The sequence below is a fragment of the Scardinius erythrophthalmus genome (assembly GCF_964197995.2).
Source record: "Scardinius erythrophthalmus genome assembly, chromosome: 11".
Lineage (NCBI taxonomy): Eukaryota > Metazoa > Chordata > Actinopteri > Cypriniformes > Leuciscidae > Scardinius > Scardinius erythrophthalmus.
Genome location: NC_138231.1, coordinates 4,269,296 through 4,286,795, shown reverse-complemented (window position 1 = coordinate 4,286,795; position 17,500 = coordinate 4,269,296). Strand labels below are relative to the sequence as shown.

Sequence of the window (17,500 nt, the reverse complement as noted above, 5' to 3'; positions counted from 1 at the left end):
ATACATGACAACTGCTCTCTCTCGCTCAGCGGCAGCGCAGACGCAGATATGAATGTTGCGATGTGAGCAAAGGTTGAATACACACTGGCAAAACATTATCATTTAGGAATGAGATCACGAGGGTGTTTGAATCGAGATGGCGATCTTTTAATCGTGGAGCTCTACAAAAATGCCAAGTATTCATAGGAAGTTACCAAGATATCATTTGTAAAGCTGTGTGAAGAGAACATCACACATTGTGCAGATTTGTTTTAATTTGCCTGAAAAGACCCAATGAGACATGAGTAATTTAGCTTCTTGGGGTTTTTCGGGAGTATCCTGGGTTACCCTTGACCTGCCAACGAACCTTCAATCGTTTCTATGGACACTAAAGGTCAGATGAGAGGAGGAATGTAGAGGAAGAAAGAAAATGCCAATGAGAGAATCAGAATCCTGAAACAGAAAGTCTAATCTGCTAAATAGAGATTCTCTGTTTCTACTTTCCTGAGTGATCAGACTCATTATCTCACCTGGTGAGCAATAAAAGGCAACCACCTAGCAACTAGAAATTACCCAGAACACCCTAGAACAGCGGTGGCCAGTTTTGCACAGGCAAACAACACTTACTGTACATGTTCTTCAGATCTAATTAATACTACTTCAATAGCTTGAGGCTTGTCAAGACTAGATTAAGAGTCATCTAAACAAGAGCTGCAAAAATCACATCTACAAATTTTACTACACTGCAAAAAAATGATTTTCTTACTCAGTATTTTTGTCTTGTTTCCAGTCCAAACTAACTAAAAATACAAGATGGATTTATTAAAGTAGTAAAATGCCATAAGATATTATGTTTTGTTATCTGGGGGGGGGGAATCTAAATTAATAGAACAAGCAAAATTATCTGGCAATGGGGTCAGAAAAAAAATATTAAGAAAAACAAGCTTATTTTTCTTACCCCATTGCCAGATAATTTTGCTTGTTTTAAGCAAAAACTCATTAATTTAGATTTTTCCCCCCAGAAAACAAGACATATGTCAAAAGGGATTTTACTCATCTAGTAAATGCATCTTGATTTAAGATTTTTTTTTTTTTTTTTGATATTTGGACTGGAAACAAGACAAAAATACTGAGTAAGAAAATATTTTTTTTGCAGTGTATACTGACTGTTCGACAAATACACACCCACACAAACACACACCCACACACACGTTTACTTAGCTATGTAAATGGGGACATTCTATAGATGTAATGAGTTTTATACTGTGCTGTATATTTTATCCCCTTACACTAACCCTACACATCACAGAAAACTTTATGCATTTTTACATAAAAAAAAAAAAACTTTATTTTTATACCAGATTTACAAATGAGGACGTGAGATTTTGGTCACTTCTGGGTACAAATTTGTCCCCAAAATATAGTTAAGTAGGTACACACACACACACACACACACACACACACACACAATCCAGTTTACCTGCTGTCGCCCTTTCCCAGGTTTCCACTGGACGGGTTCAGGACGGTCTGGTTTCCTTCCATGTCCACAACACATTTTGTCTTTAAGTCTCGTTCTGTAAATCAGAAATTGGTCAAAATACTGATGGGAATCATATGAATGTGGTTTTCATGTTCTGTTTCACTGAAATCAAACACCTAGTCTTTGAAGGGAAAGATATCGCATATGTTTTATCCAATTGTGTTTGCAAGGGTCGTTTATTATTATTACAGATGCATGTGACGATGCCAAAGAGATCATAAATGAACTAAAGGCTGCGGATACTGATCAGAAACAATCACACAGTCTCTAAACATTATGATGTGACGGCTCGCTCTCACCTCTCCTGTTCATGGGTCGCACCCGGACAGCCACTTTCACATTAGACTCGTTCACAGCCCGGTCGTCCATCATGAAGATCTTCTGCACCTGCTTCAAGAGGTCCGGTGTTACGGTTTCATCCAATTATGAGAAGTAACACTTCATGAGAAGCCAACATGCAGCTCAACCAGTTATTAATTTACATTTAATCATTCAGCAGACGCTTTTATCCAAAGCGACTTACAAATGAGGAGAACAACAGAAGCAGTTACACTAACAATAGGACAACAATATGCAAGTGCTATGACCCTTCCCAGTTTAGTCTAACACAGTACATGTCATTTTTTATATACATAGATATAGAAGAGAAGGTGTTAATATTAATGGATCAAGTGTTGACGAAAAAGATGCGTCCACATACTAAATATTACAAAATATAACCATTTATTTGTCATTCAGCTCAGAATATTACAAATGAAACTTTTAAACATTGTAACATTCTTTCAATTATTTGATCCGTAACAATGTTGCAGTTTAAAGTTCCAAATAACAAATGTGAAAACAGAAGTTTTCATAGATTTAAATAAAGGTTATAATTTACCTGTTCGTGGAGAGAGAGTGTGTGTGTGTGTGTCTTGCTCGTTATGTAGCTGTGTGTGTCATTCCAGCAGTGATCATGTGGAAGTGTTACAGATTAAAGGACCAGAACGGACGCACCGACTCATCCAGACAGGAATAATACAACACTTCCAGACAAACCTACGGAACAAACAACAAGCCAAGAGTTTATTCGAGGGAAAACAGGGATAAATCCCACTGTTTCATTTCCTGCTCCCTCGCCATCTTACCGTGTTGAACTTCAGAGGATCTTCGGGAGCGTTTGAGCAGGTGAATCACGCACATACGGGACTGGCGGACCGCGAGCCGAGCGAGCAGGTAGAGCGGATGCGTCACTCACACGAGCGCGCAAATGGGCGGGGCCTGTCGGCAAGGACTCGTTTCTGATTGGTCAGATATGGTGGGCCTAAATTAGCCTATAATTCTTCGGTTTTATTACATTTTACTGCAAATGGAGTGGACATTGCTGTAGAAGCTTGTTTATATGTCGCAATTCTGACTTTATAACTCGTATATCTTGAAATTCTGAGAAAAGTTGTAAACCTTTAATTACGTTATTTGTAGGCCAGATTTACAAATGAGGACGTCCCTAAAGGGAGTTTTTTTGGAGATTTTGTCAGGTTTTGGTCACTTCTGGCCTGGGTACAAATTTGTCCCCAAAATATATAACTCACAATTGCAAGAAGAAAAGTTTTTTTTTTTAAAGTTGCTTAATTTTTTTTTTTTTTTTTAGCGGTGGAAAAAATACTTCTATACATTTCGGTTTAATGTCTATAACAGTATCACTATGCAGGTGTAAATTATTTTTATTTTATTTTTCAGACTGCATCGGGAGCTTTGTAAAAAAAAAAAAAAAAAAAAAAACGTAATTAGAAACATAGATCAGATAAAATAATATTATAATTATAAGCAAGTATATAATATCAATACTTTACACACTGAAAAATATGATATGATCATTAAGTTATGACAACATTTTGTACATTGCTTTAACTCATCAAAATAAGTTAAGCAATTTTCAACAGTTGTTTTATGTTATACACATGATTCAACTCATTTTTCTAAGTCAGTTTAATATAATTTAAGCTGAAATTATGACTTAAATTTCCAAGTTGCTTGTATGTGTAACTGAAGGCAGTCACTTTTTTTTTTTTTTTTTACAGTGTATAAATATATAATATTGATATAAATACGTACTATTATGTAAATAACTAAACATGTACTGTGATATTATTACAACAAAAATGCAAGGTACTCTTTAGGACATGTATCATGATATTATTTATATAAACCCATATTATATAAACAACAAAAATGCAAGGTACTCTTGCAGTTTTGGACATGTACCGTGATATTCCTTAAAATGTTTTGGAGTTCCTTGCATGATGAGTATGATTACTCAAAATCGTAATGCAGTGTCCCTCCTCACCGCTAGGGGGAAACGCGTGTCTGTCATGAGCTGAATGACACGCACAGACATACAGGAGAAGAAAAGACATCAGCCGTGAATAATATCCTGAAAACAACTAAGTTAGAAAATCAGTTCAGTTTCTGAAGATCAGACATGAAATTGGTGCGTATATTAGTGTGATTTGTTAATACATAACCATGATTTACCACATGAAATTAGCAATATTGAGTCTCACCTGCAGTAAATGAATCTGCACATGATCGTGTGTGTGTGTGTGTGTGTGTGTGTGTGTGTTCAGTACTGTCTGTCAGGTCATCCCACTCTTCCCTGTAATGTGCTGAAGTTTAAGTCCACCACCATCATGCTGGACTGTGGCCTGGACACAACAGCGGCTCTGAGTTTCCTCCCACTGCCTTTAGTGCACAGGTATCAGTATAACAACACTCATCACAATATCTCTATATTATTATTATTATAGCCTGGATCACTCAGAATATATATAGACACTTTGATGTGATGATATCTAAATACAGATATTTACAGCAAATGTGTACGTCTGTTTATATTTACTGTTGATCTAAACAAGGCCTATTACAAGATATTTTTTCTTTTTGCATATGCTCTGTAAGTTTTTATTGGTCTGTATTTGGTTATTCTTTGCATACTGACACTACTTTACTGTATTGCATTTACATTTTTTTGGTGGTACTTGTTGGATGAGTATTTCTGTACTTAACACCTCAGTTTCATTTAGTGGATCATTAAAGAGTTGATTTATTAGTGTATTTACACTACTGTTCAAAAGCTTTTGAAGTCTCTTCTACGTTTATTTGATCAAAAATACAGTAAAAATTGTGAAATATTATTACAATTTAAAATAACTTCTAGGTGAATATATTGTTAAATGTAATTTATTCCTGTGATCAAAGCTGTATTTTCAGCATCATTACTCCAGTCTTCAGTGTCACATGATCCTTCAGAAATCATTCTAATATGATGATTTGCTGCTCTAGAAACATTTCTGATTATTATAAAAAAAAAATCAGGATTCTTAGATTATTATAAAGCTCAAAAAAACAGCATTTACCTGAAATAGAAAGCTTTTTAACATTATTAATGTATTTACTGTCACTTTTGATCAATTTAATGCATCCTTGCTGAATAAAAGTGTTAAATTCTTTTAAAAAAAGTTTTGAAAGGTAGTGTAATAGACATTATTTTTTATTATATTTTACTCTTTTTAATCTATTTGACTATTAGTGCTACTGTGCAAGGGTTAAATACACATATTTTATTTTTACTCTGTTTTATTTACCTATTATTATCTATTTAGTAAATTAAAAAAGCATATGTATCGTCATCTTCATATCACAGAAATATTAGATCTATTATATATCTTATAATCTTACATTATGCAAAAAGCTAGATATTTTGTGGATTTAAGCAACAGAGAATCACATCCAGTGGACTAAAACAACTAGATGTTATTTAAAGTTTTTTCGATTAAATACTGATAAAAATCATTTTGTTCTGATGATTTACAGTCCAAGACTCTCCAAGCTCCCAGGATGGGTTTCCAAGGACGGAGCCATAAACCTGGAAAAAGTGAGTGTTTGCTTGACATCAGAGTGATCCCAGTGCTCGTTTTATAAATAGCAGTATATTTCCGTTCTAAGAAGTGTGTTGAATGTGTGTTGTAGGAGCTGAAGGAGTGCTCAGGACGCGTGTTTGTCGACTCACAGCCTGAATTCTGCCTTCCTGAAGTAAATATTTCCTCTTCACACGAATGAAACGGCCCCTTCTTCAGCATTTCTGTCAGGTCTGTGGATCAGAAAGTATTGTTGTTGAAGAGATGTCTGGATTTGTTTTCCAGAAAGAGTTGCTGGACCTCTCCACCATAGACGTGATCCTGATATCCAACTATCACTGCATGATGGCGCTGCCGTATATCACAGAACACACGGGCTTCACGGGGACCGTATACGCCACAGAACCCACTCTCCAGATCGGCAGGTCTGCTTCTCCGACACATCACACTTCTGTTCAGCAAGCATGCGTTCAGTTCATCAAAAGAGACACTAAAGACATTTATGATGTTACAAAAGATTTCTGTTTCAAGCAAATTCTGTTCTTTTGAACTGGATTCATGAAAAGATCCTCAAAGATCATAATATGCTTTATTATGTCTTTCCATTCAAAATCATTTAACACATTTATACAAATAAACATTTAAGCTATTCAAGATACTTTTTTTTCTTTTGTGATAACCAATAAGTACATAATTAGATACTTTTACATATAAATAAATAAATATTAAATAAAAAAGTTAACATTCACATATATACAGTATCAAGCTTTTATAACCACACCTAATAAATAATTCAAATAATATTATTTAAATATCAAATATTTACAGATAAGTAAACTAGTAAATAGATAAATCAAAAAGGGAGTTAGGATTATATGAAAAAGTAATATATATATATATATATATATATATATATATATATATATATATATATATATATATATATATATAAATGCCTGTATTATATCCTTTGATTTTAGAGGTGCCCATATCTTTAAAAAAAATATATACTTTTGCTCTTAATTTCATGTTATTTCCATAGAATGTACTTTTTAAACTAGATCTAACCAATCATTTACAAAATTTCGGAGAAGGCTTGAATCCGAAGTTTAAAGTCCCCTGTAGTCAATCATTTTATCCCTTAAAACTCCTCTTTCATCACAAAAATGACATATTTAAACGTTTTTTTCATTGGAAAAAAAATTCTTCATGCCTTTAAATATCTTGAATGTAACTCAAACCCTTGTCTCATTTAGTGTACGCGGTTCTATGAATATGCAAATGAGCCCCGCCTCCACTCACTCACTCAGCTCAGAGATCCACTGGTTGACGATCACACGTTAATCTGATTGGTTACAAGGTAGTTTGTAAAGTCAGAAACAACAGCGATTTCAAAGCGTGTTTTTGAGACTGTCTTTGGTTCACTGCAGTTTTAAGGAGAAAATACTCAGCAATGGTGTCGACTTATGAATTTACACATGGTTTGTCTTATTAAAAACACCACATAGACAAATAAACAACATTAAAAGCTGGATTTTCACCACAGATGGACATTAAATGATTTGTTTTGCTGTATTTTTGACATGTACTGTATGTGGACCTGATCTCACAGTTGCTAACAATGATCTCCAGTTGATTAATCAGTAATTGAGAGTATCTTGACCTGTAGTAACTGGTTTCGGTGTCTGTGGTTCAGGTTGCTCATGGAGGAGTTGGTGACGTTCATGGAGAGAGTCCCGAAGGCTCATGCTGCCTCCTGCTGGAAGAACAAAGACATACAAAGGTTCAGCTCATTCAGGCCAAGAGCCGCCCATTTAAACAAGCACTGGCTGTATTTTTACCTGAGGTTGTGTGTGTATTTCAGGCTTCTCCCAGGCCCTCTGAAGGACGCGGCGGACGTCTGGAGCTGGAGGACGTGTTACAGCATGTCGGAGGTCAATTCTGCCCTCAGTAAAGTCCAGCTGGTGGGGTATTCCCAGAAAGTGGTGAGGTCCTCATACCAACTCTCCTATCTAACACAAGACTAATTAAAATGATGAACTCTACATCCAACCTGGACCTTCTTAAAAAAATAAAATGAAAAAATAAATAAATGTCTATACTTTAAAGGAGAACTCCGGTCAATTTTAACATTGAGCTATTTTTTTTGTACATTTGGAGTGCTGTCAATACAGAGAACAACGACAAAAATCGGTGTTGCCTACACTGAGTTATTCTATTTTTAAAATTTGCACCCTGTTGACTTCAATGGGGCAAGTACTAAACCTGCTTTTAGCCTCTTAACATCCTTGATGTGTCATTACAAGTGCACAGAAAATGTGAGTGATTCCTTCAGAGTGAACACGAGTGGATCTGACTGCAGTAGATGTGAAAGATATGTATAAAAATGATGTTATTTAAGCCAGCGCAAATACCTGTTTACATCCTGTTTTCGGTTGAAGCCCAAAGTAGTCGATCGCCGAGTTCACGCGCATAGGTTTAGTTACCTATGATCACGCGCGTGAACTCGGCAATCGACTACTTTGGGCTTCAACCGAAAACAGGATGTAAACAGGTATTTGCGCTGGCTTAAATAACATCATTTTTATACATATCTTTCACATCTACTGCAGTCAGATCCACTCGTGTTCACTCTGAAGGAATCACTCACATTTTCTGTGCACTTGTAATGACACATCAAGGATGTTAAGAGGCTAAAAGCAGGTTTAGTACTTGCCCCATTGAAGTCAACAGGGTGCAAATTTTAAAAATAGAATAACTCGGTGTAGGCAACACCGTTTTTTGTCGTTGTTCTCTGTATTGACAGCACTCCAAATGTACAAAAAAATTAGCTCAATGTTAAAATTGACCGGAGTTCTCCTTTAAAGCTGCTCTAAGCGATGTTGGGTGACGTCACTTCTTGTTGACGTTCGAAGTATTGTCAAACAAAACAGAGGCTAGCTCGACCCTCCCTCCCCCTGGTTATTGGTTATCGGTTATTGGCTGGAACACTGTTTGTTATGTTTCGTGGTCCAGGCTGGGCCAGTTTGTTTTTGTTGCCGTCTGTGGAGCCTGGGCTGTCTACAGAGACCGCGTTTCTTCACAGTGTGTTCAGGGGACAGGCAGCTAGCGGATAGTGAGGAGATGTTTGCTGGATGTGACAAAAAATGTTTCGCCCTAAAAAACGCTCTACATCGCTTAGAGCACCTTTAACACGCCTCCATATACTGCACTCTTACAAATGTCTCTTATTATGCCTCTTTTGCACTTTCCTTTCTAGCATTTTGAAAGCTCTGTCCATTTACATATACCTCATTCTCAAAAACGCACTTTCTGTGTCAAACTTTACATTTGCACCTTGTTCTGCATATTGCACTTGGTATAGTCTTTTAGACAACTGCATTGTGCTGGTCTCTGCATCTGTATCCTTTATTTTGCTCTCCTATAATATGTTATTATATATATATATTCTTCTGGTCAGATGCTAACTGTGTTTCATTGGCTCTACTTGTACTCTGCACAATGACAATAATGTTGAATCTGAATCTGAAGCCGCCGTGTGTAAACGCCTCTGTTTGAACTCTGTCTGTGTCTCAGGAGTTGTTTGGAGCGGTGCTGGTCACTCCGCTGAGTTCGGGATATTCTCTGGGCAGCTCAAACTGGATCATTCAGTCACATTATGAGAAAGTGTCTTATGTGTCTGGCTCTTCTCTGCTCACCACACACCCTCAGGTGACGCCACACACACACACACACACACACACACACACTGATAAAAATAATGGCTTGATAAAGATCTAGTATTTGAGCTGCTTCTTTTTCTTCTAAGCCAAAGTTTAAACAGTATCTTCTCCTAGAGCTTTCAAGCTACAACCATCAAACTCGGCTCAGACCTGCAGGCTCTTCTGACTCGGGTTGCTATATCTTTTCTAACTGATCCAACTTATGGTTTTCGTTAAACGGAAAATCAAAAACTACAAAAAAAAATGTCCCATAGGCTTTCATTGAGGGGGTCGAAACTTTGATACTATTGCTCTCATAGAGTATTTAAGCTTCGTCCTGCTGTAATCGTATTCGTATCACTGGAAAGTCTTTGCAACTAGCTTAGGACATGCTATCAATGTGTTAAATCATGCTAGCAACATGATAATTCATAGTAGCAACATGTTAAATCATGTTCACAACATGCTAACAAATATGATATTGCATTTCTGTCAACAGATCCTCCTAAATATTACAGTGTACCTTTAAGATGCTGCCCATGTAGACAGTACGCTAGACAGTTTTTCATGGGTTATTCTCGGATTATTGATGAGTTATTTGAGACGTGTGTTGTGTGTGTTGTGTAGCCCATGGAACAGGGCTCTCTGAAGAACAGCGACGTCCTCATCCTGACCGGCCTGACCCAGATCCCCACCGCCAACCCAGACGGCATGCTGGGAGAATTCTGCAGCAACCTGTGTGAGTTTCACACACCTGCCTGTGATTTACTGTGTTGTGTAAGACAGGGTTCGTACATGGAGCTGAGAGTGCTTGAAGCTCTTGAATTTGACTTTCTGGAATTGAAGTCCTGGAAAACCCTTAAAAACAGCCATATTTCTGAAGAGGTACTTGAAAAATGCAAGTGCTTGAAAAATACTATATACATATGAAACAGAAACATTAATTCCATATACATCTTTTTTTTACCGAAAAAAAAAAACATGCAATCTTGAGATGGACTGATCTCTATGAAGTGAAACATCAGATACCTTATATCTGTAATTTGAGTAAAAAAAAAAAAATTAAATAAATAAAAATAATCTAGATATTGTTTGTTAAGTGATGATTGTAGTGCTTGAAATCCCAAAAAGTAGTGCTTGAAAAGCTTGAAAAAAATTCATTTTACAGAATCTGAACGAACCCTGGTAAGAGTGCGTCTGAAATCCATCTCTCTCTCTCTCTCTCTCTCTCTCTCTCTCTCTCTCTCTCTCTCTCTCTCTCTCTCTCTCTCTCTCTCTCTCTCTCTCTCTCTCTCTCTCTCTCTCTCTCTCTCTCTCTCTCTCTCTCACACACACACACACACACACACACACACACACACACACACACACACACACACACACACACACACACACACACACACACTCTGTCTCTCTCTCTTACTCACTCCCTCTCTCTCTCTCTCTCTCTCTCTCTCTCTCTCTCTCTTTCTCACACACTCTGTCTCTCTCTCTCTCTCTCTCTCTCTCTCTCTCTCTCTCTCTCTCTCTCTCTCTCTCTCTCACACACACACACTCACTCACTCTGTCTCTCTCTCTCTCTCTCAGCCATGACGATCCGTGGCGGTGGGAACGTGTTGGTCCCGTGTTATTCGTCGGGGGTGATCTACGACCTGCTGGAGTGTCTGTATCAGTTCATGGACTCAGCGAATCTGGGAAGCACCCCGTTCTACTTCATCTCCCCCGTGGCCAACAGCTCGCTCGAGTTCTCGCAGATCTTTGCCGAATGGTACGATCACACACGCTGAAAAATATTGATGGAAAAAAAAGGAGATGGAATGTCTTTTTCCTTTACAAAAGAGTTCTATGGTAATCATAGTTTCTGCCAAAATACTATAGTTACTACTTTGGTGTTGATCGTTGAAATAAATAAAATTCAGTCTTAATCGATCATGATAAATATTTATTAATCGTGATTTAACAGGACTAACATATATACTAACGTGTAGTTAACTGTCTTATTAGACATCTGCAAAATCATATAATATACAATATAAAATTATAAAATGCATAATATAATAAATAATTGAATATTATAATAACAAAATAAAATTATATTTACTTTTTTAGTTCATTGCTAGATATTTGGTTATGTGTAAATAAAGACATCTGTAATATAATATACAGTATTATAATTAATAATTTAATTTTAAATTAATACAATTATAATATAATATACATAATATATAACACAAGTAATAATTGAATAATAATCTAACAAAATAAAACTAATGAAATAATTTGTTATTCATTGCTAGATATTGGGTTATGTCTTAAAGACATCTATAATAATATATTATAATAATTATAGTAATTAAATATAATAATTAATAATCAAATATTAAATGAACAAAATTATTTGCAATTACATTGTTCTAGTTCATTGGCTAGATTTTGTGGGTGTTGTCTTATAAATACTTTATTATGTTATAATTCCAATGTTTACTCCCTGATTTTTAAGTGGAAACGTCTCCAGATCTTTTTGCCGCTTTGACATGTTGGTTACCATGGTAATGTTTCATTACTGCGGTGATATTTGCTCAATAATAGCTGTTTTCCTCTCTTGCTCTCTGTGTTTGTGTCGAAGGTTGTGTCAGAACAAGCAGAGTAAGGTGTATCTGCCGGAGCCGCCGTTTCCTCACGCAGAGGTGAGCGTCATCCGAACACATCCCAGCAATGACACGCACAGGTTTGTGGGTCACTGACTGTCATGCTCTGTCTCTTCCAGCTGATTCAGACGAATAAACTGAAGCATTACCCCAGTATTCACGGAGACTTCAGCAGTGAGTTCCGGCAGCCGTGTGTGGTGTTCACGGGTCACCCGTCCCTGCGCTTCGGGGACGTGGTGCACTTCATGGAGCTGTGGGGCAAATCCGGCCTCAACACCATCATTTTCACTGGTGAGGTCGAGCAGATCACAATAATACTTCTGACCGGAATGCAAAACCTACAACAAGTTTAACATCAAGACATTAAAGGGTTAGTTCACCCAAAAATGAAAATTATGTCATTAATGACTCACCCTCATGTCGTTCCAAGCCCGTAAGACCTCCGTTCATCTTCGGAACACAGTTTAAGATATTTTAGATTTAGTCCGAGAGCTTTCTGTCCCTCCATTGAAAGTCAATGGACATGTCACTGTTCATGTCCAGAAAGGCAATACAGACATCATCAAAGTAGTCCATGTGACATCAGTGGCTCAATCTTAAGTTTATCAAGCGACGAGAATACTTTTTGTGTGCAAAAAGTAAACAAAAATAACGACTTTATTCCACTATTCATTTCCTTCTCTTTGGGCCTCGAGTGAGTTCGCGTAGTGTTTCAGCGTAGCGCGTCTGTGTTGTACGTCACACGTAGGCTCACTATTGGCCGACGCTGGTCATGTGTGATGCGTGTGACGTACAACACAGACGCGCTACGCTGAAACACTACGCGAACTCACTCGAGGCCCAAAGAGAAGGAAATGAATAGTGGAATAAAGTCGTTATTTTTGTTTACTTTTTGCACACAAAAAGTATTCTCGTCGCTTGATAAACTTAAGATTGAGCCACTGATGTCACATGGACTACTTTGATGATGTCTGTATTGCCTTTCTGGACATGGACAGTATGCCGTCCATTGACTTTCAATGGAGGAACAGAAAGCTCTCGGACTAAATCTAAAATATCTTAAACTGTGTTCCGAAGATGAACGGAGGTCTTATGGGCTTGGAACGACATGAGGGTGAGTCATTAATGACATAATTTTCATTTTTGGGTGAACTAACCCTTTAATACTTTGTATCATCAAAGAGGCATTTAGGGTGTGTTCTCACTTCTTCTTGGCCGGGTTTCTGTGAATCTGTGAATTTTTTAGGGGTGTGATATCCAAATGACGATTGTTTTCAGACGCCACATTTATCAATGTACGATCATTCGTACGATGGGATTGGCAGCATACGAATGTTTCATAAATCACATGTGAACGCTGTCGTTAGATGATTTCTGCGCTCGTTCTACGTTAGATTGATAAATGAGGCCCACTGTCATTTTTAAAGGAATAGTTCGCTAAATTACAGTTCTGTCATTGCTTACTCTCCCTCATGTTGTTCCAAACCCTTACGACTTTCGTTCATCTTCAGAACACAAATGAAGACATTTTTGATGAAATCTGAGAGCTTTCTGTCCCTCCATTGAAAGTCAATGGACATGTCACTGTTCACGTCCAGAAAGGCAATACAGACATCATCAAAGTAGTCCATGTGACATCAGTGGCTCAATCTTAAGTTTATCAAGCGACGAGAATACTTTTTGTGTGCAAAAAGTAAACAAAAATAACGACTTTATTCCACTATTCATTTCCTTCTCTTTGGGCCTCGAGTGAGTTCGCGTAGTGTTTCAGCGTAGCGCGTCTGTGTTGTACGTCACACGCATCACACATGACCAGCGTCGGCCAATAGTGAGCCTACGTGTGACGTACAACACAGACGCGCTACGCTGAAACACTACGCGAACTCACTCGAGGCACAGAGAGAAGGAAATGAATAGTGGAATAAAGTCGTTATTTTTGTTTACTTTTTGCACACAAAAAGTATTCTCGTCGCTTGATAAACTTAAGATTGAGCCACTGATGTCACATGGACTACTTTGATGATGTCTGTACTGCCTTTCTGGACATGGACAGTATGCCGTCCATTGACTTTCAATGGAGGAACAGAAAGCTCTCGGACTAAATCTAAAATATCTTAAACTGTGTTCCGAAGATGAACGGAGGTCTTACGGGCTTGGAACGACATGAGGGTGAGTCATTAATGACATAATTTTCATTTTTGGGTGAACTAACCCTTTAATACTTTGTATCATCAAAGAGGCATTTAGGGTGTGTTCTCACTTCTTCTTGGCCGGGTTTCTGTGAATCTGTGAATTTTTTAGGGGTGTGATATCCAAATGACGATTGTTTTCAGACGCCACATTTATCAATGTACGATCATTCGTACGATGGGATTGGCAGCATACGAATGTTTCATAAATCACATGTGAACGCTGTCGTTAGATGATTTCTGCGCTCGTTCTACGTTAGATTGATAAATGAGGCCCACTGTCATTTTTAAAGGAATAGTTCGCTAAATTACAGTTCTGTCATTGCTTACTCTCCCTCATGTTGTTCCAAACCCTTACGACTTTCGTTCATCTTCAGAACACAAATGAAGACATTTTTGATGAAATCTGAGAGCTTTCTGTCCCTCCATTGACAGCTACCACTCTGACACTTCAAAAAGTTCATAAAGAGATCATAAAACGAATCCATATGAATTGAGCGGTTTAGTCCAAATTTTCTGAAGAGACTCGATCGCTTTATATGATGAACAGATTTAATTTAGCCTTTTATTCACATTTAAACATTATTACATTTTTTTGGAATGATTTAGAATGATGAAAAATCCCCAAAAGTGACCCAATGACTAAAAAGAAAGATTTTGAACAACTCACTGTCTCTGTGTCCGCCGGCATTTTGACAGTCAAAAATAATCCATCTCCGAATGCAACGTAACAGGGAGGAGAGTAAAGATGGAAAGCTCCTAAAGCTTAGTTCCATATAAATTCACGGATAATTTGTTGTTTTGTCGTTAGTGAAAATCAATATTGACCTTGTATTTGAAAAAGGATCCTCATATAAGAAGCAATACTAAAATTCAGAGTCAGTTCATTCGCATTCGGAGATCGACTATTTTTGACTGTCAAAATGCCGGCGGACACAGAGACAGTGACTTTAGTAAACTCTGTGAACACAAACACTGTTCTCAATGCTGGAGTTCATGTGTAGAGCCTCTGGTGATACTGAGAGCAAAGTTTCATGTTGTGTCGAGCCTTCTTAGTGTTTTAAAAATAGCGATTTTTGATGCTATCATAGTCGTGCCCCATTCACTCCCATTCACAAGGCAATTTGACCGAAAATGAAAATACGGTCAATCTTAAAAGTGGCGTTTCCATTCTAATTCTGCTTTTAAATGAAAGTTTGACTCGGGTAGATTCACAAAAAGACCCTAGGTTGCATTTTGGCGAGAGTTACGCTTTAATGTCGAGTGGGAAATGCTTTGACCTCTGACCTCTGAATGATGTGTCGTTCTCAGAGCCGGACTTCTCGTACCTGGACGCTCTGGCTCCGTATCAGCCGCTGGCGATGAAGTGTGTTTACTGCCCGATAGACACGCGACTCAACTTCCACCAGGTGTCCAAACTCCTGAAGGACATCCAGGTGCGTCTGTTCCTCCTGAATCCTCAAATGTTGCTCTGAGGGCTGCACTGAAACCATGATTATTTCACACGCAGCTCGTCAGTGAAGCGGCTGATCGGTAGTGAATGCTGCTCCATCTGAACACCAGAAATATGCCCAATATACGCCAATATATACAAAACACGCCAATTATACCTTGCAGAAGTACAATAACACACATCATTCCAGGAAATCCCTTTTACTGTAGCTGAATAAACAGAAGATTGAAACACTTTGATTAAACATGACTAATAAACACACGACTGCCTTATTCTGTGTAAGAAGCACATGATCTCACAGACGGATGAGCTCAACTGTCCTTATAAAGTGAGTTTGGAGTAAAAGCATGTTATTAAATGTTGTATAAGAGGTTCAAAAATGCTTCCATGTTTGGAAAGATGTATGACGCATTGCTTTTTCAAATGCACGTTATGAGAGACTCAAACTCGCAGTGCTGTCAGATGGAGCAGCGTTTACAGAGCCGATCATCAATGACAAGCTGCGCATACACAATCATTTCATGTAAATTGTGATTAGCTCTAATACTATTCCATAAAAAAACAAACAAGAATTGACCATTTTGATTTCATGGTGACTTTAAGGAATTCCAATAAGGAACACTTAAATGGAATTTCTATCATAATTTGGAATCAATATGATTCAACCAGATAAACTGAAAATCTATTTTTGTTAGATCCCAGTAGGATTGGTTCCAATTTGGAATATAAAGCAGCATTTCACAATTTCACAATCGTTTTTTTTCCTCTTTCAGTATATTAAACACTCCAGCTTAAACGTGAATGTACTTTTTTTATGCATAAAATAATAATCGCAGCCTTTGCGATTTCAACATCGCGATAAGCCAACTTGATTTAAGTGCGATTACATGGAAACCGTGCAGCCCTGGTTGATAGATTGAGCTGATTTGTGTCGTCCTTTCCCGTCAGCCTCTTCACGTGGTGTGTCCCGAGCAGTACACACAGCCTCCTCCGGCTCAGGCTCACCGCTCAGACCTGATGCTGGAGCTGCAGCCTCCGCCCATGGCCTACCGCCGCTGCTCCGTCCTGGGGCTTCCCTTCAGACGCCGCTACGAGCGCATTCAGCTGCTGCCTGAGGTCACACACACTTACCAGATTTCAGCTCCTTATTTATTTATAAAGCACATTTAAAAACTACGCAGGGTTGACCAAAGTGCTGTACAGATCATTATACTCAAATAAAAACAGATTTTACAGATTACAATCTATAAAATATAACGCACACAAAACTAAATAATTAATTGAAAACCAACATTAAGAAAATATGTTTTAAGCTTTGATTTAAAAATGCCAGTAGGCTATTCCAGAGTTTAGGGCTTGCTATCGCAAAAGCTCGGTCTCCTCGATATTTTAGCCTAGATCTACGACAGAGAGCAATCTAAGGTTGTCAGTATCTAATGTATGTACGTATCTAATGACACGTCGAGATCTTAACCCTTTATTCAAATTATTAAAAATGTGTTAAAGTCAATAATTGCATCCCTTAAAACTCATCTTTGATCACCAAAATTACATATTTAAACGTTTTTTTCCTTAATGCCTTAAAATAGCTTGAATGTAACTCGACACCCTTGCCTCATTTAGTATGCGTGGTTCTATGAATATGCAAATGAGCCCCGCCTCCACTCACTCACTCAGCTCAGAGATCCACTGGTTGACGATCACACGTTGATCTGATTGGTTACAAGGTAGTTTGTGACATCAGAAACACCAGCGATTTCAAAGCGTGTTTTTGAGACTGTCTTTGGTTCACTGCAGTTTTAAGGAGAAAATACTCAGAAATGCTGTCGACTTATGAATTTACACATGGTTTGTCTTATTAAAAACACCACATAGACATATAAACAACATTAAAAGCTGGATTTTCACCACAGGGGGACTTAAAAGATTTTGTAAGCATATTATGTAGTTGGGCTTGTAGTCAATTGTTTTATTTGTCGTAACGTTTGGCCTTTCCTCATATTTAAAATATTTAAAAAATATTTTCTTCATATATTGATCGACCTTGTAATGTCATTAAAAACAAATACCACATATATATATATATAGAGAGAG

At 37.6% G+C, this 17,500-nt stretch overlaps 2 protein-coding genes across 3 annotated transcripts in view; one reads left to right on the top strand and one right to left on the bottom strand.

The window, feature by feature from the left end:
* kif13bb (kinesin family member 13Bb) overlaps positions 1-2,538 on the bottom strand; it is a 44,604-nt gene extending 42,066 nt beyond the window's left edge. For both annotated transcript variants that reach the window (XM_081379599.1, XM_081379600.1), the window contains exons 1-3: positions 2,400-2,538; positions 1,819-1,909; positions 1,460-1,553 (exon numbers count right to left, since the gene is read on the bottom strand). In XM_081379599.1, coding sequence (XP_081235725.1) covers positions 1,460-1,553; positions 1,819-1,891 — 167 coding nt within the window. In that variant the 5' untranslated portion in view covers positions 1,892-1,909; positions 2,400-2,538. The remainder of the gene's footprint in view (positions 1-1,459; positions 1,554-1,818; positions 1,910-2,399) is intronic.
* The window catches only part of ints9 (integrator complex subunit 9), a 21,484-nt gene continuing 6,486 nt past the window's right edge, over positions 2,503-17,500 (top strand). Inside the window, exons 1-15 of the mRNA XM_081379601.1 lie at positions 2,503-2,686; positions 3,852-3,989; positions 4,126-4,253; positions 5,372-5,432; positions 5,528-5,590; positions 5,701-5,840; positions 7,112-7,198; positions 7,280-7,400; positions 8,992-9,126; positions 9,744-9,855; positions 10,704-10,884; positions 11,743-11,803; positions 11,884-12,055; positions 15,265-15,389; positions 16,355-16,522. Coding sequence (XP_081235727.1) covers positions 3,981-3,989; positions 4,126-4,253; positions 5,372-5,432; positions 5,528-5,590; positions 5,701-5,840; positions 7,112-7,198; positions 7,280-7,400; positions 8,992-9,126; positions 9,744-9,855; positions 10,704-10,884; positions 11,743-11,803; positions 11,884-12,055; positions 15,265-15,389; positions 16,355-16,522 — 1,563 coding nt within the window. The 5' untranslated portion in view covers positions 2,503-2,686; positions 3,852-3,980. The remainder of the gene's footprint in view (positions 2,687-3,851; positions 3,990-4,125; positions 4,254-5,371; positions 5,433-5,527; positions 5,591-5,700; positions 5,841-7,111; positions 7,199-7,279; positions 7,401-8,991; positions 9,127-9,743; positions 9,856-10,703; positions 10,885-11,742; positions 11,804-11,883; positions 12,056-15,264; positions 15,390-16,354; positions 16,523-17,500) is intronic.